General features: G+C 42.2%; 1 protein-coding gene across 31 annotated transcripts in view; it reads right to left on the bottom strand.

Annotated features, from left to right (window-relative positions):
* The window catches only part of Pam (peptidylglycine alpha-amidating monooxygenase), a 273,476-nt gene that overhangs the window by 71,819 nt on the left and 179,885 nt on the right, over positions 1-21,772 (bottom strand). For all 31 annotated transcript variants that reach the window (XM_039083040.2, XM_063266691.1, XM_039083046.2 and 28 more), the window contains 2 exons: positions 2,142-2,190; positions 679-746 (listed from right to left, as the gene is read on the bottom strand). In XM_039083040.2, coding sequence (XP_038938968.1) covers positions 679-746; positions 2,142-2,190 — 117 coding nt within the window. The remainder of the gene's footprint in view (positions 1-678; positions 747-2,141; positions 2,191-21,772) is intronic.

Genomic DNA, 21,772 nt, shown 5'->3' with positions numbered 1-21,772 from the left:
AAAATGGTAGCTCATGTCTATAATAGGTCCATTCCTTATCTTTTCTTACAGTCTAGCAAATAATAGGTGTTAAATAAACATGAATTTAAAGTAGATTTTAAAAGTAGTAATAGATAAACTATAGTAAACACTAACTTTAAAAGATTCTTACAAAACAAACATACACATTTGATGTGATATTTTTGTTGGATCAATGATGCTGTATGTATCCGTGTAGTTTATTCTAGCTTAGGGGGATCATGTAATAGTCCCATGTTGCAACCAGGCACCTTGGTATGTCTAATTACTAAAGCCAAACCATGTTAGGTTTCCCAGCCTCCTGATTTGTCTGAAGCTTTCCCACACAGCAGTTTATACCACTGTATATTATGTAGTTTAATTTTTTTTACATGTAAAGAATGAATAGCTGACTTGTACACTAAAGTTAGTCTTTACACAACACACCAGCAGACCATGGACCTCCATTTTGGCACATCTATAAATAAATATCAGGAAAGCCGATAAGTTACTAGCTTAAAATGATTTTTAAAACCTATTTAAAATCCAAGGACGTGAAAGAACTGATTTATCATTCAGATATGCATATGAATATTGACCATTTTATGAGTTCATAGAGTGTGCTATATATATCTTCTTATAGGTGATGACATCATGGTGAATGCTGCGGCTACTACTCACCTTTCTCTCCTGGTGGTATGACAGTGTCAACAGACATCATAAGGTACATGCCCGCAATTAAAGGCTGGCTAAAAATTAAAATAAAATATGAAAAAAATTATATATACATACTATATATTATAAATGTATAAATATTTCCTCTCAATTCTGTGATAAAGCCAAAATACTCCCTTGGAAATATATGACATACAATTTTCTAAAATGCAATCCTCATGCAAATCAAAATGAAGGTGAGTGGGCGAAGAGATAGAATATATTATTTTTCCTTAATAACTGCTTCATTTCTGTGAAGGTCCACCACGGCTGTTTTTGTATGGGAACTTGTTTGTGCTAAGGGTTCTGCTTCTCCAGTCAAATGCCAAGATTAGGGATCACTGGGAAAGGTTTCGTTGTTGCTGTTTTCGATGCAATTAACATTTAAAAGTAAACAGTGACTAAAGCAACTGTTCTCCATAATCTGGAGAGGTCTCATCCCACCCTTGAAGGTCCTAGGAAAGAAGACTGAGCTCCCTTGAAATGATGAAACTGTCCCTTCAAACTGCCTTTGAACTCAATAGCACGGCCTATTACCTGTCCTCAATTTCCAATTAGTTCTCCACATGTTGGACAGATCAGTGCCAGAATAGATCTCCTCACTGATCCCACTCTTTCCTCTCCTCTCCTGTCCTCTCCTGTCCTCCCCTCCCCTCCAGAACTGATTTCTTTCCTCCTCTGCTCATCCCCCTGGCCTCCTTCATAATCCAAGCTTCTTCAGAGACTTTAACAGGGTTGTTGCAATTCAGAGTTGTCACACACATGTTCTTGTTTAATGTTCTCTCCCTTGACAACCTAAGTGTAGAAAGTGAAGTCCACCAAGTAGAGGAAAGAACTGTGCGGTAGCAGGCTACTGCACTGCAAGATTACGTCATTAAATGACAAGTGGCCGAAATCCCATCTTTGGAACGAGCGCTTGCTTTATTTTATTATTAATTACTAGTGTTGCTGTTAGCTTATGTTTGATGCAAATGTATCAACCCTGTGTCCCGAATTCCCCTTAGCCCTGCACTCTGGCCTTGTCCATCCCACACCATGTCTCCTCACTGTCCCCACTCCTCCTATGCCCTCTTCCTGACCTCCCTCCCTCTGTGTAATGTATTGTCACTTGACCTGCTTACACTCTGTAAGGAGGAAAAACCGATGAGGGCGGGCCTCAGCTAACAAGCAGCACAGATGTGACTCCTGCTGACAGCCCTGTGAGCGACTGGAGGGGACTCTTTCATGGCTGAACCTCAGGATGACTGGACCTCCCCTCCCCCATGCAGCCTCTCATTGAGGCCTTCCGTAAGACAGCCGCCCAGATCCCTGACACTGAGACAATAAATACTTATTGATTTGAGCCAGTCATTTCGGTTAATTAATTTTCTACATCAGATAACTAAAAAAAACCTCTAAGATCTTATCTGGAAGAACCCGGAGGCACTTACGGCACACGTGTGAGATGTACGGACACGCCAGAGCAGTCTTTGTGATTATCTGAGAAAAAAAACATACAAACACGGGTCAAATATGAATATGTGGAAACAGATCTCAAGGCAGTGTGTTTAAACGGATGCCTAATGAGGACTACTTAGAGCGTCGAATTGCGTGACATTTGTTCCCTGAAGGACTTCCTGTAGCTCACACCACCACGGATGACTCACAAGGGTGAATACAAACTGCCTCCTGACTCCATTGTGTGCCCAGACGACAGCCACACGGGCACAGAAGCCAGCGGCCGCTCGTTTCTGCATCACTGTTACCGCGGAAACTCGTGGGGAAGTTGGTGAATTTGATGTGTACAGCTGCGCCAGGCCCCTGCCGCTCCGACTTTCCTGCCAAGAGGGTCTGTGCCTTGAACCGTGAGCTAAAATAAATTTCGCATCCCTTGGTTTCTCTCACCAGACTATTTTATCACGCTGACAAGAAGAGAAACTCAGACAGTATTTAATATATATTGGCATTTTGTTTTACAAAGATATGTCTGTCTGGTCCCTTAAATCAATTTCTGGGAAGTACTATTTTCACAAAAATTTCACAGAAGTTTCGCTCTCTTCTTCCCTCCCTCCCTCCCTCCCCCCTCCCTCCCTCCCTCCCTCTTCGATCTTAATAGTTTTAAGTGCTTTTCAAAGAATGTGAATCCATGGCACAAAACAAAGCCTTTAACGCCAGGAATGGGTTACATCGAATCGAGTTATTGACCGAGGAGGCCGCCTGGAAGCCTACACTCAGATTCTTGCCACGGGTACTGGTTGCTCTATGCAAACTGTAAATTAGACCCCATTGCTGAATACAACATGTACTCCACTGACTGAAGGTGGGACGCCAGGTTCCGGGTCCACCTGGGGCCTTCACTCCTTCTGACGTGTGCATGGTCATGTGGCACCCTACACCATCCCGAAGGAGGAAAGTAAACACCAGCCCAGCTACAAACCCCCTGCTCTACATCGGTGATCAGCCTGCAAGTTAACGCTGGCGCGACAGCGGCACAAATGCTTTGGAATTAACCAGAAACTGTGTGACGGGGCTTAAGGACCATTCCAGGGAAACCATGTCTGGCACTGGTCAGGGGGCTTAGCACTTGAGACTAAATAGGCCTTGGACCTAGGGGAATACCAACCCCACCCCCTCCCAGAAAACTGTTCTGCTAAAGGAATGTAGCAATGACAACAACATTCTGTTACACTCAGAGATCAGTGTTTGCCAGCTATCATCAGAGAAGCTTCCTCCTGCAGCAGGTGGGAACTAACACAGAGACCGGAGCTGGACAATGTGTGGAGAGCAGGAGGTTTTGGAACACTGAGTCCTGAATGGGATGTTTCCGTCAAATCCCTCCCCTCAGGGCTCGGGGAACTCCAAGGAAGAGGAGGCAGAAAGATTGTAAGAGTCAGAGGAAATGGACAACACCAAGCAAACAAGGCTCTCCAGACCAATCAGGACTGATGCACACAAGAACTCACACCCATAATGGCACTAGGAAGGGGGTCCACATGGGTCTGTCTAAGCCAGATGCAGTCCCAGAACAGAAAGGGGAGGTGGACAGAAGCCTAAGAGCCCAAACCAGAAGATGGCTCCAACTAATAACTGCTTGCAAAAGAAAACTTAGTTTTCTCCAATGGAGTCTTCCTGGATATACAAACCACACTTAAGGTCAGGTTCCACACCAGCGGTAGAAGGTTAACACAAAATTAACTCAGTGGTATTGTTGAAGTCTTTTTTCTTTCTCATAATAGTTTGTCTAGGTATTTTCCTTCTTTCCCCCTCCCCCTTTGGGTATATAATATGGTTTCTTTCTTTGTGTTTTTATGGGATTTCTGTGTGTGAGAAGTGTGTGTGTGTGTGTGTGTGTGTGTGAATGTTTTGTGTTTTGTTGGCCTTTTTTTTGGTTTGTTTTACTTTATCTTACTTTATATTTTTAATTGGAGAGAGAGGTGGGAGGGAGAGAGGGAGGGAGGGAGGGAGACAGAGAGAGAGAGACACACAGAGAGAGAGAGAGAGAGAGAGAGAGAGAGAGAGAGAGAGAGAGAGAGAGAGAGAGGTGGCTTGGGGCTGTGAATTATGGAGGATCTAGGAGAAGGACAAACAAATCAGAATCTATTGTATGAAAAAATTCTATTCTCAATTAAAGAAGAAAGAGACTTTAAAGAGGGCGTAAAGGATGCTGTGGTAAATAATAATACTGAGTCGGAGAATCTTAAGCTTTGTCTATGTTTTAAAAAGCTGACAATGACAAATGAGTATGTTCCCTTCATTTATAAGGATACGGACTTTTGAGAACAGACTTCCTTGTAGGAGCCACATGTAACTTAATAAACATTCCTAGTCTGTACTGCCTTCAGAATGATGAGTTGATGATTTCATTGAGAAACATGTGCCTACCCATGGTGACGGACAGAGAATAGTTAAAGCAGACCTTCACTCACATCAGATGAACTCCGAACCCTAGGGGCCCGCTTAATTAGCTTAGATAATTGCAGGAAGCATTTTCCATGCGCACGATAATCCTATCGAACCTAAAGGTTATTTTAAGAAATGACAATCATCTTCATTCAATTAAACCTGAGCAGCGTGTAGCACTCAGCCCTGGGCTGCAGTGAGCAGGCAGTGAAGGAGGGTTCACTGGTTTCTTTAGCCACAACGGAGGAGAGGTACAGAAAGGAAAATGCCAAAATGCCTTGAAAAACGCACCGGATAAGACAATGTGAGAGGTCTGCAGAGAAATACCATGAGCCCGGGTCTGGGTGAAATGGCATAGCCACAAGATCTGGCGATGAACCTTACAGGTAGAAAGATGGTCGAGGTCTTCAGAAGGACTTGGTATGCTCATGGGCCCCGAGGTCAGTTTCCAGTAATCCCAGTAAACACAGGCTGCAGAGTGACTATAAATCTGGAAGCTGAGAGCTCACAGTGTGTGCTTAGCAGCTTCAGAGTCTAAGTGTTAGGCTATGTGCAAAGAAGCCATGCAAAAGTGACAGGGACATGTGAAATGCTCACGTAGCGAGTGCTCACTGACTACTGAATGCCAGGTCTAATCGTCTTGGGTAGTTGGTTGTTTTGTGGTACTGCATATGGGAAGAAAGGTCTTGCACGCAGTAGGCAGGTACTCTGTGACTAATATTCCTTTCCTAGTAATGTTCATTTCAGTTACACCTTTTGAAGGAACAGCCTTGTCCCCTACTCGATATAAATGCAAGCAACAGGTACACTGTGCACGAACTGACTTCCGAGTTTTCCTTACATTGTGGTTGAAATCACTGAGTCAATCATAGTCTGACTATTTTTTTTTAAGATTTATTTATTTGATGTGATACACTGTAGCCGTTTTCAGACACACCAGAAGAGGGCATCTGATCCCATTACAGATGGTTGTGAGCCACTATGTGGTTGCCGGGTATTGAACTCAGGGCCTCAGGAAAACCAGTCAATGTTCTTAACCGTTAAAAACCATCTTTCCAACACCACCCCCCATCCCCCACAGTCTGACTTTTATTAGAGAAATTGGCCTTTACCACGACTTTAAGCTTTTTAATGTTGAAAATTAAACAGGCATTTAAGAATGTCGCTCATGGCATCTTGCCACACAGCGATTGCCAAGGGTAACAATATTATGCACATTCCCATTACAGTATGCAGGAGATGTGTCCACACTTAGTGGCTTTTCTGAAGACACACCAATTAGAAGCAAATGTTAAGGATACCTATAATCCTCTTATCAGGGTGTTTTCCCAAATTAAATGTCACATTTCAAAACATTTAAAATATGGTGTGTGTGTGTGTGTGTGTGTGTGTGTGTGTGAGAGAGAGAGAGAGAGAGAGAGAGAGAGAGAGAGAGAGAGAGAGGTAGATAATGTGTGTGTATAGGGAGGTGTATCTGAACCACACCAGACACCAGCCATGTGGAAGTCAGAGGACAACTTCTTTGTGGAGTCAATCCTTTCCTTTAACTTTATCCAGGCTCTAGGAACCAAACTCAAGCCTTCCACATGTGTGCAACAGTATTCCCCCCACCCCATGTCTCCTGCCAGCTCCTACGTCTTTTGCCTCCTTTTTTTACTAACTAGATTTCCACAGGATTAATCTTTTTCTTTATTATTTATTCCTTTGTTCCAGTTGGTATGCTAAGAATCAGGTATCATTAGCATATTTTCATGCATTCATAGCATTATAATTTGTTCTTTTTTTCAGCATTCTTTTACCTTAAATATTTATTTTTGTGTGCACCATGTGCATGCCTGAAGCCCATCGAGGCCAGAAGAGGGTGTCAGATCCACTGGAACTGGAGTTCCAGACAGTTCTAAATCACCATGTAGGTACTGGGAACTGAACCCAGGTCCTCTGCAAGAGCAACAGACGCTTGTATTCACAGAGCCAGCTCCACATTCCTTAGAGTTTGGTTTTACTTGATCTGCCCACTGCTTTCTGCAGTGGAAAGGAAACACAGCAAATATCTGAAGGAGAAGTAGCTAGGCCAGTAGTTAGAAGAGTAGATTAGATTTACCCCCAAGTAATTGTCAAAGCCAAATGAAATAACTATGGTCTGAGTCTTGATTATTTGTAAGCTGGTCGGGGATACGTTGAAATAAGTATAAATGGATTATAATGTCTCGTAAAACATCAAAGGAAAATGGCGTCAAATCAAACAGGAGTTTGAGGACTGACATCTGAAGACTGAAGCTCTGACTCCTTGGCCCTTCTGCCCTGCAGTGACTGACTCCAGAGCCAGTGACCGAGTTTTGTCATACAGAGGGTAAGTCTTACGTGAGATTCCAATGCCACCTCAACCCAGGGTGAAACCCTCTCCTAGTTTACAAAAAGCTCCAGGAACCCAAACATACAAAAAGAAAATTAGCAAAGTGAAACTATAAAACTATACCGTATGGCGGCTGAGCAGTAACAAAAATAATTTATTCCCATTTTGTCTGATCAAAGCATTTTTCAAATCGTGTATACAGATCTTACCATTAAGTGATGGATAATCCTTTAGGTTGTCTATCTCTTTTGCTTCTTAACTCTGGTTTGGTTTTTATAGAATTAAAAATGTGAAACTTTGAAAGTTGTCCTTTGTTTATAAACATATGTATGATATACGTGAGTGTTGAAGGGGACTGTGAGGGGAGGGGAATATCTAAGGAGAAGGGAGGGAACAAGACACCAATTGAGGAAAACCAAAATATATACATTTTTCTCATATGCAAAATGTGGAATTAACACATGCATGTGCACATGCGTACATGCAGACACACACAGAAGACGACCTTTTTGGGAGGAACTACAGAACCAGAGATGAGGGAGAAAAAATGGGGGAAATGAACATGAAGTACAAGGATATGTGTGTGTGTGTGTGTGTGTGTGTGTGTGTGTGTGTGTGTGTGTGTGTGTATGAAAATGTCAATGAAAAGCCCATCATTTTACAGGCTGAACCAAAACTATATAAAAATCAATGAAAATGAATGGCGCTGATTTTGTTTTATGTAGAAGCATAATGTCTATCCTAATAACATTTAGCTGAACAAAATTCTAAAAGCTGCTTCAAAGCAAACACTTCTAAGTCGTATTTACGTATGTTTTAGGCATTGCTGATGTCTGCTGCTGTTCGGCATTGCAAAACCGAACGCGATTAGTAGAAATGATCCTGGCCCCTACTCGTGGGTTTTTCTGCAGCTTGACCCACAGAGCCCTTGTGCTTGCACATTCACAGTGTGCGTCCTCGTGGAAACACCTGAACCCCATCTATCACGGAAGAGGGGCATGCTCTGGGCCTCTAGCACTTCCCCTGGAAGATGGTAGCATTCTTTCTGTCCCATGTCTGGTGCAATGAATATGACCTTTCAACTCAACATATTTCCTGCTGCAGTGATTCATTATTATTTTCATAACCTCTATCCTGATCTTCTGGTAAACTCATAAAGCAGATAGTTTTGCATATTTCACTGACGTAGAATATCCCGACGTTGACTGCCCTTCTGCTGGAGCTCCCAGGCCTTGGACCGCTAGGCCACAAGATAATTAACGTAGGTAAGAATGACCTCACCTCATTTCACTACGTTATAGGTAACACCTGCCTCTGATAAACACCATAATTAAGGTGGAAAGTACTTTTTAGAAAAGTTTACGGTAAGACAGTAACACAATGACCGCCAATATTTTACTGAATAAAACCGAAAGAAACTGGTCAGAATTGAATGAGTTAAGACACTGCCGAGAAAGGGAATTGGGCCTATCAGAACCACATTCTGGGTGAAAAGCGGTGAGATAGCCTCCTTCTGAGACTAGAACTCAAGAGTATGGATGGGAGAAGGAACCGATGGAAAAGTTAACTCAGGGAAGGAAAAAAATGCTTTAAAAATGTGGGAGCGGACGTAAGAGAAATCCTAAAATGGTCTGAAATGGCAGCGCTGGGTTTGTTTGACCGGAAGATAGAAGACTGGAGACACATTCAGGACAAACACCGTGCATTTGCACACAGCAGTTTTGTTAGAGGGGCAGGCTGGGCTTGGCCTACTTTAATCACACAGCTCTGTGGTCAAGGTTGGAACTTTCAAACATGCCGCCAGGTTTCAGAGTCCTCTCAATGTGACGCAGGTGTGCTCCGGAAGACAGGTGCGCCATCGTGAGCGACATTTTTAGCAGGAAGAAAGTCTAGTGCACAAACGAGATGGGCTAAGAAGCTGGCACTAGATTCGCAGCTTTTCGTGAAATTTGGTAAATGTTTTCTTTCTGAAAATTTGTTCAGTTTAATTTTCGTTGAATTAATATATTAATTCATTTCATTGGTTTAAGTAAGTTAATTATATTTAATGGAAAAAAATGTGTATTTTTGTGTTTGTAAACCATGCACATGCTTGGTGCCCAAGGAGACCAGAAGTAGGCACCAGGTCCCATGGAATGGAGTTATAGATGTTTATGAGCGCCCGAGTGGGTGCTGGAAATCCAGTCTGCTTTCTCTGGAAGAGGAGCAAGAACTTTTCACTGCTAAGCCATCCCTCTGGTTCATTTTATTGTTTTCTTTTTAGTGGGGGATATACTAAAAATTTTTTAAATAAAAATGCTTTAGTTTAGGGAAATGTATCTTTAAAGTTATGAATTTGGAACATTTTAGATAGAAGAAGTGGAGGTATTCCCCACTTCTCTGACTTACAACAGGAAGAGACAGAAAATAACGTGGGGGCTCAGAAAACAAAGTCAGACGCCTATTTGAAAAGGAATTACAGGGCTGGAGAGGAGGTTCAGCAGCTAAGAGGACTACATTTGAAAATGGCCTGGGTTCAGTCCTACCACCTACAGGGCAGCTTATAACGTGCTATAGCGCCAGTCCCAGGGCGTCATAGATCCTTTCCTTACCTTCACACACACAGCATACATAGAGAGACTCACGAACATACCCCTATACATGAGATAACTAATTTAAAAGATTATACTTGAAAATTGTTGTTAAAGATATTGAATACAGATATTCTCAGAGAGAATAATTAGAAAAGTTTTAACCAGGCAGAAACAGAGTCATCTGTGAAGTAAAGAAATTTTAGTGAGATAAATGCCATGGTCCAGTTCAAATAAAATTCCTGGATTAGAAGCCTTGAGACTGTGAAGAAGGTCACAATGTGTCAATATGCTGTTTCAAGACCACTGACTTTTAGTAATAACGTTCCTCTTGAACACATCCGAGGCCAACTATGTTTTGGACTCTGGACTTAGAGACAGTCCAATAAGACTCCTTACTTGCAAAAAAAAAAAAAAAAACAAAACAATGAGGCTAAGTTTGGTCATGCTGAAACCATGGCTCAACCCAGATTTGTGCAACAGTCTTGAATGCTAGTCTCTCGATGTAGTTCCATGTATTCCTACGAAAAATCAACGATTCCCTTCATTGAGCTTGTCTTCAACACACTCTCTCTCTCTCTCTCTCTCTCTATATATATATATATATATATATGTGTGTGTGTGTGTGTGTGTGTGTGTGTCACATCTTTGGGACACACACAGAGACGAAATGCCTGATCTTTATTGTGCTTCATATTTATAGAAAAGTGCATACAAGGCATTCATGTTAGAGGAATATTTCATAGATGTTGTTCTTTTGTAGCGAGGGAACCAGTGTGAACCAACAGGTTTCAAATACGGAGAGGAGAGCTCGTGCTCATTTACTCGATAGCAGATGACACTGAGGATAAGTCGTTATGCCATTATTTCCCATTTTAGTGGATGTGTATGTATAAAAAGCTTTAGTAATGGCAAGCGCCATGAAGAATATAATTTGAAATACAATTTTAAAAGGGACACGTACAATAGCAAAGTTTAACAAGCACCTAGGAGTTTATCCCAGCTCAGGACATCACTACAGAGCTAATGGTTTGGTTAAGCCACCACTCCTAAAACATAGTCAAGCAATGGAGAAAAAAAAAAAAGAGTATTTTTTCAGAGCCTGAAGGAGGCTCAAAATCAGCATCCCACCAGAGCCTAATCCTGAACACGATGAAGACTGGATGGCCACTTCATAAGGCTCTCAGCTCGCTTTTGATGCGAAATCATTCTCCATTGCGTGGCTCAAGATGGATAACCACAGTAAGGTATTTTATCAACTGTATAGAGTCATAGACTTCAGAGCTGAAAGGAACCCTGGAGGAGATGAATTTCAAGTCTTGCCTTTCACGTACAGGGAAAAACAGGCTTCAGAGAGACTGAGTGTTGCTCAAGGAATTCAAAAAACTGGTGAAAAACGTATATCAAGTCTAAGTCTCCAATGTTAATGTTTATCAAGCATATTTCCAAAACAGTTCTATAAATTTCTTACAGACGTCAAAGGCATTTTCTTTAGGAAATATTCCAAAGCAAAAATAACGGACTCCAGTTAGTATGGACAAGTAGCCAGTGGTACTTAAAGACATCCACTTAAGCAGGAAGCTAAATTCTCTTAATGGGAAGTAAATGCATGGGATATGAGGTTATCCATCCCAAACTATTTAGCTTGCTTTTCTAATAATAGCTTGCAATTCCTGCTTGGATTCATGGCTAAGCAGTAAAGTAAGTCTGTAGAATAATGCATGACCATAGACCATTCCATCTCAGGGTCTTAGAAGTCTGTTGGCTTCTCCTAGTTTTCTCTCTAGAGAGAGCTCTCCTTCCATGAGCTCATCCCGTCCTGGTTGTTTCCTGCTTCAATCAAAGAACAGGTCAACCATAGATCCTTAGGGAACCAGGGTATTGTTATAAACTATATCCCACTAATTGGAAAAGTCCTTTAGAAAGCCAGTAGAAGAGACTTCAATTCCCCGTACTCCCTTCGGAAGGGAAGGGAAGTGCGGAAGTACATTCCTTTCCTCCTCTCTTAAGCCACGGTTTGGATAATGGATACTTTCCTCTTAGAGCTATAGAAAGAAAGGGCCAGGACCATTAACAAACGTCAGGAAAAAAAGGGAGGTGACATCTTTAACAAGGACACTCGTGTTAGAAAGCAAAGAGTTCCAAATTCTATCATATCTATCCACCCTCCTCCCTCCCAAAATGTTCTGAATAGAAAGAACCCTTCTCTGTCTTGAACATCCAAACAAAAATGAACAGAAGATGTCACAGCGAGAGCAAATAAGAATGCGTGGATGTTTTAATATCTCTTATGTTGTCTTGATCTTTACCTTACAGTTCTTTGTTCCTTATTAATAACGTTGAATTAATGAGACAGGTGATGCTTTTCTGAGACAGAATCATAGCTCCCAAGGTGATCGGAAATGAGACTAGTTGGGAAAACTTCACATAATTAAAATTCCTTTGAAAATCCCTTCAGAGAATAAAGAGTGAGGTCTCTTTATATAGCTACACCATCCAGTTTCTTGGCATTGGAAGAGTGTTGTCAATTGGGCTATGGTGTGTGTGTGTGTGTGTGTGTGTGTGTGTGTGTGTGTCTGTGTGTAAATACTTTTGTTCTGCTATCTTGTACGGGTCTCCTACAGAAGTTATTTCTGTGCAATTACAATTCTGCTCCAGAGACCAGGACACAGACCTGAGAGACCAACAGGAGAAAAACTACTGAGAAAATAGAAGATCAGGAGAAAGGCATCTGATTTTATAAATGAAAGGAGAATATCCTCAAGTTTTAGTTTTTATTTCTTCAAAACATAAACCGGGTCATCAAATTTCTCCCGGAAAATTCCTGGATGCCTGAACACATATTCTCAGAGTATCAGCCTTCCCCCACCTCCAGGCCCCTACACAAGGACGCCTTCGGCTGTCATAGCCTATGTGTATCTCCTCAGTAAGAAATGACAGAAATCATGGCACTATTACCACGGGGCCCAAACTACACACAGGGTTCCCGAGGCCACTGAAAGCAGGCTTAGGGGGACGAGCTTCAGCACTAAGTGAAGGAGAGTAATGAACTTCAAAAAGGAATTCGCTTTGAAGTTGCCACCGCAGTGAGTTAGCCTCTTTTGATTTTGTATTCACTGCTCCAGGAACAGAAATTATTAGCTTGCATGTGCCTCGTAGCAAGGAAGAGAGGATGCATTTATACAACCTCAAGAAGACAACTTTTAGAAATGATGGCTCATGTGTTCCCACAAGAGATCAAACAGAAGGCAGGCAGGCTCAATAGACTATCCTTAAAATGTCGGCTTGAGGGAAGCTCGTGGGGGTGCAACTGCTGTCAGTCTTACCCCATTACCAGCTTCTAGGACTGCAAACCAGAAATGAAACCACAGCAAAAATATTTTTCTTATTTGATTCACCCATCCAGAGAAGTAAAATGAAAGAAGTCTACCAATGCTAGAAAAATTCAATTTTAAAATGTCATGGAATTTTTAAAGGTCTTGTTTTATTTTTTAAGAGTCCTATTGAACTATAATCCATGAGTAAGCACACAGATCAAATGGAACATAATCAGAAATTACACACACACACACACACACACACACACACACACACACACACCCCGCCAGCACATGAACCAAGAAAGAAAAGAACTGTTTCCATCCCCTTCCTGAGACATTAGATTTTAAATTTCTATATCACACAAATCATAACTCCAAACTTAAGAGATCAGAACAAAATCCATGGTGGCACTTTAGAAGTGAAGAACAACAGGACTTGAATAAGACTGACTAATAACAAATAAGTTACAATGGAAGAACAAGACTCCCTCTCACTATGCTGTCCCCATATTCATAACTGACTTTAGAAGAAAAACTCCTGAACGCTTCCGAAGACGGAGAATCTGCAAGGACGGAAGCAGCCTGAAATGCTTTCTTTTGGCCAAAGAGGAAAGGAATGGTCCAGCTCTAAGAAACAGTGCCAGGAGAATTTCTTCTGAGGAAGGGTTGGGCTCCTTTTCCATAAAGATCTCATCCTGTAAATATTTATTGATATTGCTGTTTACTGTCCTCATGTGTTTTACAGCTGTGTTTATTTAGGGTGCACCCTTCCTTTCAAGAGGGAAACGGACTTACTGACTGGTTGCACAAAGAGATTAAGAGTAAGCGGAACTAAGAGAGCGGACTCCCTGTGTGCCACCCTAAATGACTTCCTCTCTTCAGGGAAAGCTTAAAGAGCAGGGAAGGAAGCACCACGTGACTCAGATGCTTACAGGAGCATGCGTGCTCTGTGGAGAAAGCAGCACGGTCATCATTGGCGCGCTTGAAAGTGAACCTTATCCTCTAATTTCGCATAAGTCAGTTGACAAGTAAATTTCTTCTCCTCCTGGTGGCTTGCCTAACAACCACTCGGTACAGTTAAGAACAAAATGCCATTCGCTAATAATTTAAATGGAATCAATTAGGTGACAGGTATTATTTCCAAGTTGTGACCATCTTGAAAAAGGCAGTCTGGGGCTAGTGAGGGGTCACAGTAGATAAGGGGACTTGCCACCAAGCCTAATGGTCTGCGTTCGATCCCCGGAATCCACATGGTGGAAGGCGAGAACCAACATCTGTGAAGACGTTCTCTGCCCGCCATGTGCGCGCTGCGTCACGCAAAATAAATGAAGGAGATGCATGGCTAAGGGCAGCGTGCCTAAAGAAAGATGGAATTAATAATTATAAATATTAAAAAAAAAAAGCTACAAAGGGATAAATGAAGGCAAAGCCCAGGCATCCCGAAAACACGCAAAAGTACACACAAAGCTTGAAAAACTGAAGCGCATTAAGAAAGCTTCTCCTTGTCCCCAAGAAAAAGATCGCTGAAGTTAAGCACTATAGTGCTCTATGCCAAAACGCTTCTGTAAAATCCATGTATTGTAATCCAAATGCAAACTTTGAGAGAATAAATGGTATTGCAATGTTGTACATAATTAAACGAATGAAGGCATGATTTCTGTGTTTAATGGCCAGACCAAGGTGTTAGGAATAAACTGGTCTCCAGTAGAGTGAGAGATGTGTAAGGACCATTCAGCCTTTCATCACGAAGACGATTAACAAAGGCGAAATGTAGACACTAGTGCATCACGGAGCTCACATTTTTATGGAGACACTGAGAAGAAGGAAAAGTACTGAGGGGTGACAGGCATCATTTCTTATCATTTCAAAGGCACTGAGTAGTCTAAAGTCAGCAAGTCATTCAGCTCACAGGAAGCCACTGGTGTTCAGTGAAGGCCACAGAAGGAAAACAAGAACTCGTGATCTTCTGAAATCAGAATATCAAACAACGTCATGTCAAAATGATCCCAAGGAAAAGGGAAATAACTACCTCATAATCGAAAAGAAAAGACACACACAAAGTGAACTAAACTACTCTGATCTTTCCTCCCAGTTCACGTTGTTCATGAGTTCCGGTCTAGCTAATCATGGCTTAAAGGGTTGTTGTAAACGTTGCCTGGGTTACACACTTGCCTTACAAGGGCAGTGCATGATCTTTGGCACACAGGCAGATGAGAAACAACGCAAACTCAATTCTCCCAGTTTTGATAGCCTGAACTGGCAGCTATAACACCCTGGGCTAAACATAACCTTTCTGAGCATTGATTTTCATTTCTGTGCGGTGGAAGGGTTAGGCTAGAACATTCCTCCTCTTTCATGTCCTTATCCCATTACCTGTTCCTAGTCTCCGATTTTAAAAATGGATTGATATACAGTGCACAAAACCTACTGGTTTAACTATTTTCTTTTCTGAAGATAAGTGAATTTCCACTGTGACAAAGCAGTCCCCTCCTATCTCTGAAGACTCAGAGGCCTTGGGCAGGTAAATCACTCTCTCCTGGACCACTGCCGCTCTCTTAGAGCTCACTTCCGCATTCCTTCCCTGACTCGTCTGCCAGTCATTTATATCACCTAGAAATTTAAAAATAGAGGGCATACTGGCTGGTTTTTGTGTGTCAACTTGACATAAGCTGTAGTTATCACAGAGAAAGAAGCCTCCTTGAGGAAATGCCTCCATGAGATCCAGCTGTAAGGCATTGTCTCAAATAGTGATCAAGACAGGGAGAGCCCAGCCTATTGTGGGTGGTCCCATCCCTGGGCTGGTGGTCTTGGGTTCTATAAGAAAGCAAGCTGAGCAAGCCAGGGGAAGCAAGCCAGTAAGTAACATCCCTCCATGGCCTCTGCTTCCTGACCTGCTTGAGTTCCAGTCCTGACTTCCTTTGGTGATGAGCAGCAATGTGGAAGTGTAAGCTGAATAAACTCTTTCCTCCTTAACTTGCTTCTTGGTCAGGATGTTTGTGCAGGAATAGAAACCCTGACTAAGACAGAAGGTTATCAGCTATTCTGGTGTTTTCAAAAGGCTTGCACTGGGGCTGGATTGATGATGGCTCAGTGGCTGAGTGCTAGCCGCTCTTCCACAGGACCTGGGTTCTGTTCCCAGCATCCCTGCCAGTAACTCTAGCTCTAAAGAAACCAATGCTCTCATCAGACACATACATACACGTGACACTCACATGTAAAGTACAAGTAAATAAGTCTTAAAAATGTTTGACTTAATTAGGTAGGAAGCAGGGATAGCTGTACACCCACACAGGGATGTAAAATGGAGGGGATCCCCACGAATGTCACATGGGTGCTGTGAGTGGCTTTTCTCATAGTTTCCTGAAATCTAAAGTTCAAATTCTGGGTAAATGTTGAGGATAAAAATAAATTTTCTTTAAAATTTTTAAGTGGAGGTAAGCGAGGGAAGAACCCGACAGGAATTAAATGCATTTTCTTCTTTCAAAGTTCCCCTTTTCTTAAGAGAATTGAGATTTAATTAAAAATATTTTGGTAAATGAAAATTACTCTGTTCATGTCCTAAACCCAGGAGGTTACCCGGATATACCTGTAGTATGGGGTGGGGGGAGAGAACTGACTTCAGTCCTTAATAGTAATATTTGAGCTCCTGCTGTCAATATTTAGTTTGCATAAAACTCAACTGGAAAGCCTGTTAAAATGTCATTTTCCTGGGTCTAATGGTGTGCTGATAATGTGTGGGCTCTGTGGGAAAGATATGCACATGTGTGAATATATGTTTACTGTAGGTTTTATTCTCAAAAATATGCAGCACGCAACTTATAAAAACTGATAAACTCTACCACGCGCCTTATTGTAAATTCCAAACAGTTGAGCCTCCCGAGTTCTTTCCTTGGGACTTTCTAAACATTTTCACAGCTTACCTGTGGCTATAAATGGGCAATGTGTAGTTCCGGCTAAAATATTTACTGATGTTTATGGAAGCAATAAAGATATATATTGGAACTGCATTTGCTCTCGAATCACAACAAAATATTTGCTGTTGTGAAAATGGGGGATATTATAATAATAGATTTTTATTTATTCTAGTCATTCTCCATAATCTGCATGGGTGTTATTTTTCAGTATTTTACCTCCTCTAAGCAAAAAACAAAAACAAAACAAAAAACCCAAAAAAACCAAAACAAAAAACAAAACCCCAAAACAAAGACTAAAAAACCAAAAACCAAAAAAACCAAAACCAAACCAAAACAACATCAACACCAACACCAGTATCTAGAGAAGAATTCTTCAGTTTCCGTGATATAAAGATTTAAACTTTCGCTGATTTCTCATCACCAACACAACCTTAGTCATGAACACGGTGTTAGGAAGAGACGATGACTATTTCAATGGCTGGAGTGTTTCCAACACGGAATGGGAACAAGAACAGAGCTAAGAGTACAACAACAATGAGGAGATAAATTGTCAACACTTACTGCTCTTTTAAAGCTAGAGTCATCTAGTGGTGGGACAGACCTTTAATCCCAGAACCAGGAGGTAGAGGCTGGCGGATGTCTATGAGTTCCCGGCCACCCCGGTTTATAAAGTGAGTATCACGACAGACAGGGCCACACAGAGAAACCCTGTCTCCAAAAAGCAAAGCAAAACAAAACAAAATGTTCAAGGGCTGACTGATTTAACAATCGAGAGTATTACATGTTGGTTCTTGTAACATACTAGACAGTATCAGAACAGCACAGCCCACACCCTGTGGCTCTGACATCATGTACATTATCTAGTAGGTCTATCATGAGGCAGAAACTTATTTTTCAACCCCAGAGTCTTATGTAAATCGTCCTCAGAGTAGATTCTCTTTGAGCTTCATTATGCACTTCAGAGGTGAATCTATTAGGATCTTTCGGTTCATTCTAATTCTTTTAATGAGACCTCAGAGTAGTGCTCTTGTTAAACCAACAACCACAACATAAAAACATAGCATTAAAATAGTAAGCGTAGATAAGGAAATGAGGTTTGTTAATTCACTGTAGAGGGTAAATTGTAAAAAGAGTGATTTGTTGAATAATTTGTCGGAATCTCTTAAAGTTTAAAGACTCTGTGACTCTGTGATTCAAAATAACGCATCTAGATATCTACCCCTAAGAATTTGTGATCATTATTCACTGCAGAAGAAAGAACTTGAACAAGTCTTGCAGAGGCAAGAATTTTTCACGCTTGCATGGCAGAATTTTTCTTTCCTTTAAACTGCAGTGTCACAGATTTTCTTTTTGTTCTCCCCTCCCACGCCCTGATATGCGTACGTGCGTGCGTGCGTGTGTGCGTGGGTGGGAGCATTTGCGTGCTTACGTGCTGGCTCAGTGTACCTGTGGAGGTGAGAGGGCCATTTGCAGGAATCACTTTTCTCCTTCCTCCATGTGGGTCCCAGAGATTGCGCTCATGCGCTGAGTGATTTTTACCAGATGCCAGCGGAGATTTTTTTTAATAAGTAAATGAATCCAAAAATGGTTTAAAGTGACCCAGTTTAAATACAAGGATCCACAGCAGCATTCGCTTTGCTGAGGAACGAGTCAAAGGCTTGGGAAAGCATACGTGGGTAAAAGCTGCAAGGGGAGAGAGCAGAGGAGGCAAGGGAGAGCAATCTTTGATCCAATTTCCCACCAACTCCGCACTTAGGCATCAGAGAGCTGGGAGCGCTCGCACACATTCAAGTGGAGCGTCTGCTCTAAGCTGGAATGCAATCATTTTAAGTGCCGCTGCCCCGCCACCACTGATCTCTGCTCGATCTTGTTGAAAAATGCATTAGCGAGGGATTTTTTTTTCCTGGGCTCACAATTTCAAAGCTTCTTCCCAATACCCCTGTGGCCACAGCCTAGTGAGAGCTGGAGAGAGCTGGAAGCAGGGGAGATACAATTCCATTCAAATTCCGTTCCACTTCACGTTGCTGCCCCTACCATTCCTGCAGGCTTGCGCGGCTAAGCAGCTTCCTCTTGGAGGTATAAGCATTTGTGGGCCTACTGACTATGCTTGGGAACATCCATTGTGGGAAGCTAAGAGAGGAGAAGCCACACCTAGAGGGATCACTGGCACGGTGGAACAAAGTCCAGTCTGAAGGCTACCAAGTCCCGGCATTCATGTTGCCATAATTTTATACAAAGAGCTCCCCGTGAAGGTTCCAACTCAGTTAACTCTACATTCGCAGAGGAGCTAAGTGAAATGAAACGCAGGCGCCAAGCGACCAAATCTAAAGCACACAATTAGAATATGGGAGAAGGGTTGCTATAGGAAACCAGCCTTCTGGGTTAAAAACCTTCTAAAGTACAGGTGACTGGGGCCCAGAGGGATGGATCAGTGAGTGACAGCTCGTGCTGCCCTTGCAGGGTATCCTAGTTTGGTTCTTAGCATATCGGGCGCCTCACAGCTGCCTGAAACTTCATTTCCAGGGGATGTGATGCCCTCTGTTGGCCTCCAAAATCTCCTGTCACCCGAGATTATAATAATAATAATTATTATATTAAAATAATAATAAAGCAGGCATGCACATGGTAGTTTTATAGTCCCTTGTTTACTTGCTTTCGTTAGTAGGGCTATTCTTTTATTTGCATGTACTTGTAATTTAAAGGGAATTACATGAGGACAGGCACTCCACCTTAGCCTCCATGGAATGCAATATTTGAAATGAAATAAGCATTTAAGTTGTAGCTGGACAGCAAAGGAAGCCACAGAGACAACAGGAAAGCAAGCAGTCACCGTCAATATGCCCAGTTACATGGCAAACGCCTGTGTACCATCCTAGAACACGAGTTACTGTTTGGTGTGATAGAGCAAAGTCATGAAGAGAAGAGGGGTGGCGGGGGGTAAGAAGACTCAGAGTTAACAGTCACTGTCAATGGGCTTCCCACTGGCACTTACAGCAGGCTCGTGACACGCCACATCTAATTTAGCTGTGTAAAGCACATCACGTAGTCTGCGGTGACACCCAGCCAATTCTTTTACTTAAAATTGTATCATTTTAATTACATTCATGTGTGTGTTTCTCTGTGCGGGTCTGCGCACAACGGAACAGGTGTGTGTAGAGGGCAGAGGCTGTGTCTACTTTAGTTACCAGCAACTGTAAGCTGCCTGAATTTGGTGCTGGGACCTGATCTACCAGCCTCCGCAAGGGCAGCACAGGCTTCTAAACGCTGAGCTGTCTTTGTAGCCCCTATCTAAATGGATTGATAGTACTTAGGGGGCTGGAACCTGGGCTTTCTAGAAAACGTCGCTGTTTAAAAATTATTACACTATGGCATACTACAGCTTCCATGGTAAGAATTTTTTTTAATGTTTTTATTTTTTTATTTTCTTTGGCGGAGAGGTGGCAAGGGTAGAGGGCATCTATGAAGGAATGGGGAGATGAATGGGACTCGGGTACATGATGTGAAATTCAGAACAAAATCAACGAAAGTTTAAAAAATAAAATAAATAAATTATCATTCCCAACGGGCTCTCACAAAAATTTTATGATCAGATTTTATTTATATAAGTCAGAAATTTAGAAACGTTTTTTTTAAGAGATCACATTAAGGAGAGCTTAAAAGATATCTAGGTTTAATTCATTTAATTTAGAATATAGGTGTTAGCTCCCTCTCAGGAGAATGAATCTTTACCTATACTCCCAGGAACATCCTGAAATGTAGGAAATGCAGGTGTATTTTTTGAGGGCTATGATGATGGTGTGGAAACAGGAAGCGTTACATAACTAGTACATGTCTCACACCGTGACTGACATGTGAATGTGTCTAGTTAGGTACATGTGTCTGTGGGGCCTTTCTACTGTAGCTGGAGACCTGCAGACAAGGGGTGAGGTTGGTATCTTGGAAACTTTGCTAAAGTAGAAAATGGGGTTCCATACCTGGAAAGAGATTCTGACTGTCATCCTCACACCTTTGCTCTTCAGATGGGGAGTCTAAGACGCTTCCAACCTGAGAAGGAACCTACTGTTCTACCCAAGTAACTAATGCCAGGGAACCACAACAATGAGAAGGCAGGTTTTAGCGAGACTCCCCTGGGCTAAAAAATCCGCAGAAAAGAATTCAGTAACCCTGAAAATAATCTCAGGAGAATTTCCTCTTCAGAACAAGATTTTGTTGAGGAAAAAAAAAAGACAAAAACATATGCTTTGTGGAATGCACTAGCTACTTGTCCTGTTGCTATGACAAGAGGACGCTTAGGGAAGATATCTTGTTTGGGCTCACAGTTTAAAGGGACAGTTCCTTAGGGGGGGATTATAGGAGCAGGACAGCAAGCCAGCTGGTCACACCTCTTCAGGCAGGAATGTGAGAGCAATTTGAATGCTCTAGCTTAGCTTTTTCTTCTTCATCCAGTCTAGGACCCAATCCCACAGAACGGAGTCGGCATGCACAGTTACGGCTACAGTTAAAGCAGGGCGTTCCCACCTCAATTAACACAATCTAGAAGCCGGGGAGGGCATGCCTGGAGGCAACTCTCCTGGATGATTCTATCCTGCCACGCTGCTGTAGGGGAGGAAGGACAGAGTCCCTGGCCCTGATTCTGATTTCCTTAAGGACAGGTTTGTTTTTGTTTTTTGTTTTGTTTTGGAATAGCTGAACTGTAAATAATCAGAGCTGCTTAGGGAACAGAGCACCGGAACATTCCTTACAATACCGATGGACAGTGTAGTGTCCGCTCTGTGTCTACACTCTAATGCCCCTTTTATACTGTGGACAGTTACAGCCAAAGGCTCTGCCTAGCCAGTATCCCCTTGTTTCTCTGGGCCGCCATGAAGGCAGCTAACATGGAGTGCTCAGACTGTGACTTCCTGTGCCCACACTCCTGTGTTTGCACTAGTGCTAGAGTAAATGCTGGCTGGCAGGAAGGGTGGCACATCCTGCGTCAGCACAGGCCTGCCTGTGAGTGGCATTTAATAAAGCCAGCTGTTTTTA

This window comes from Rattus norvegicus, chromosome 9 (assembly GCF_036323735.1).
Source record: "Rattus norvegicus strain BN/NHsdMcwi chromosome 9, GRCr8, whole genome shotgun sequence".
Classification (NCBI taxonomy): Eukaryota; Metazoa; Chordata; class Mammalia; order Rodentia; family Muridae; genus Rattus; species Rattus norvegicus.
The sequence above is the reverse complement of the archived record's forward strand: the minus strand, read 5'-3'. Positions and strand labels throughout refer to the sequence as shown.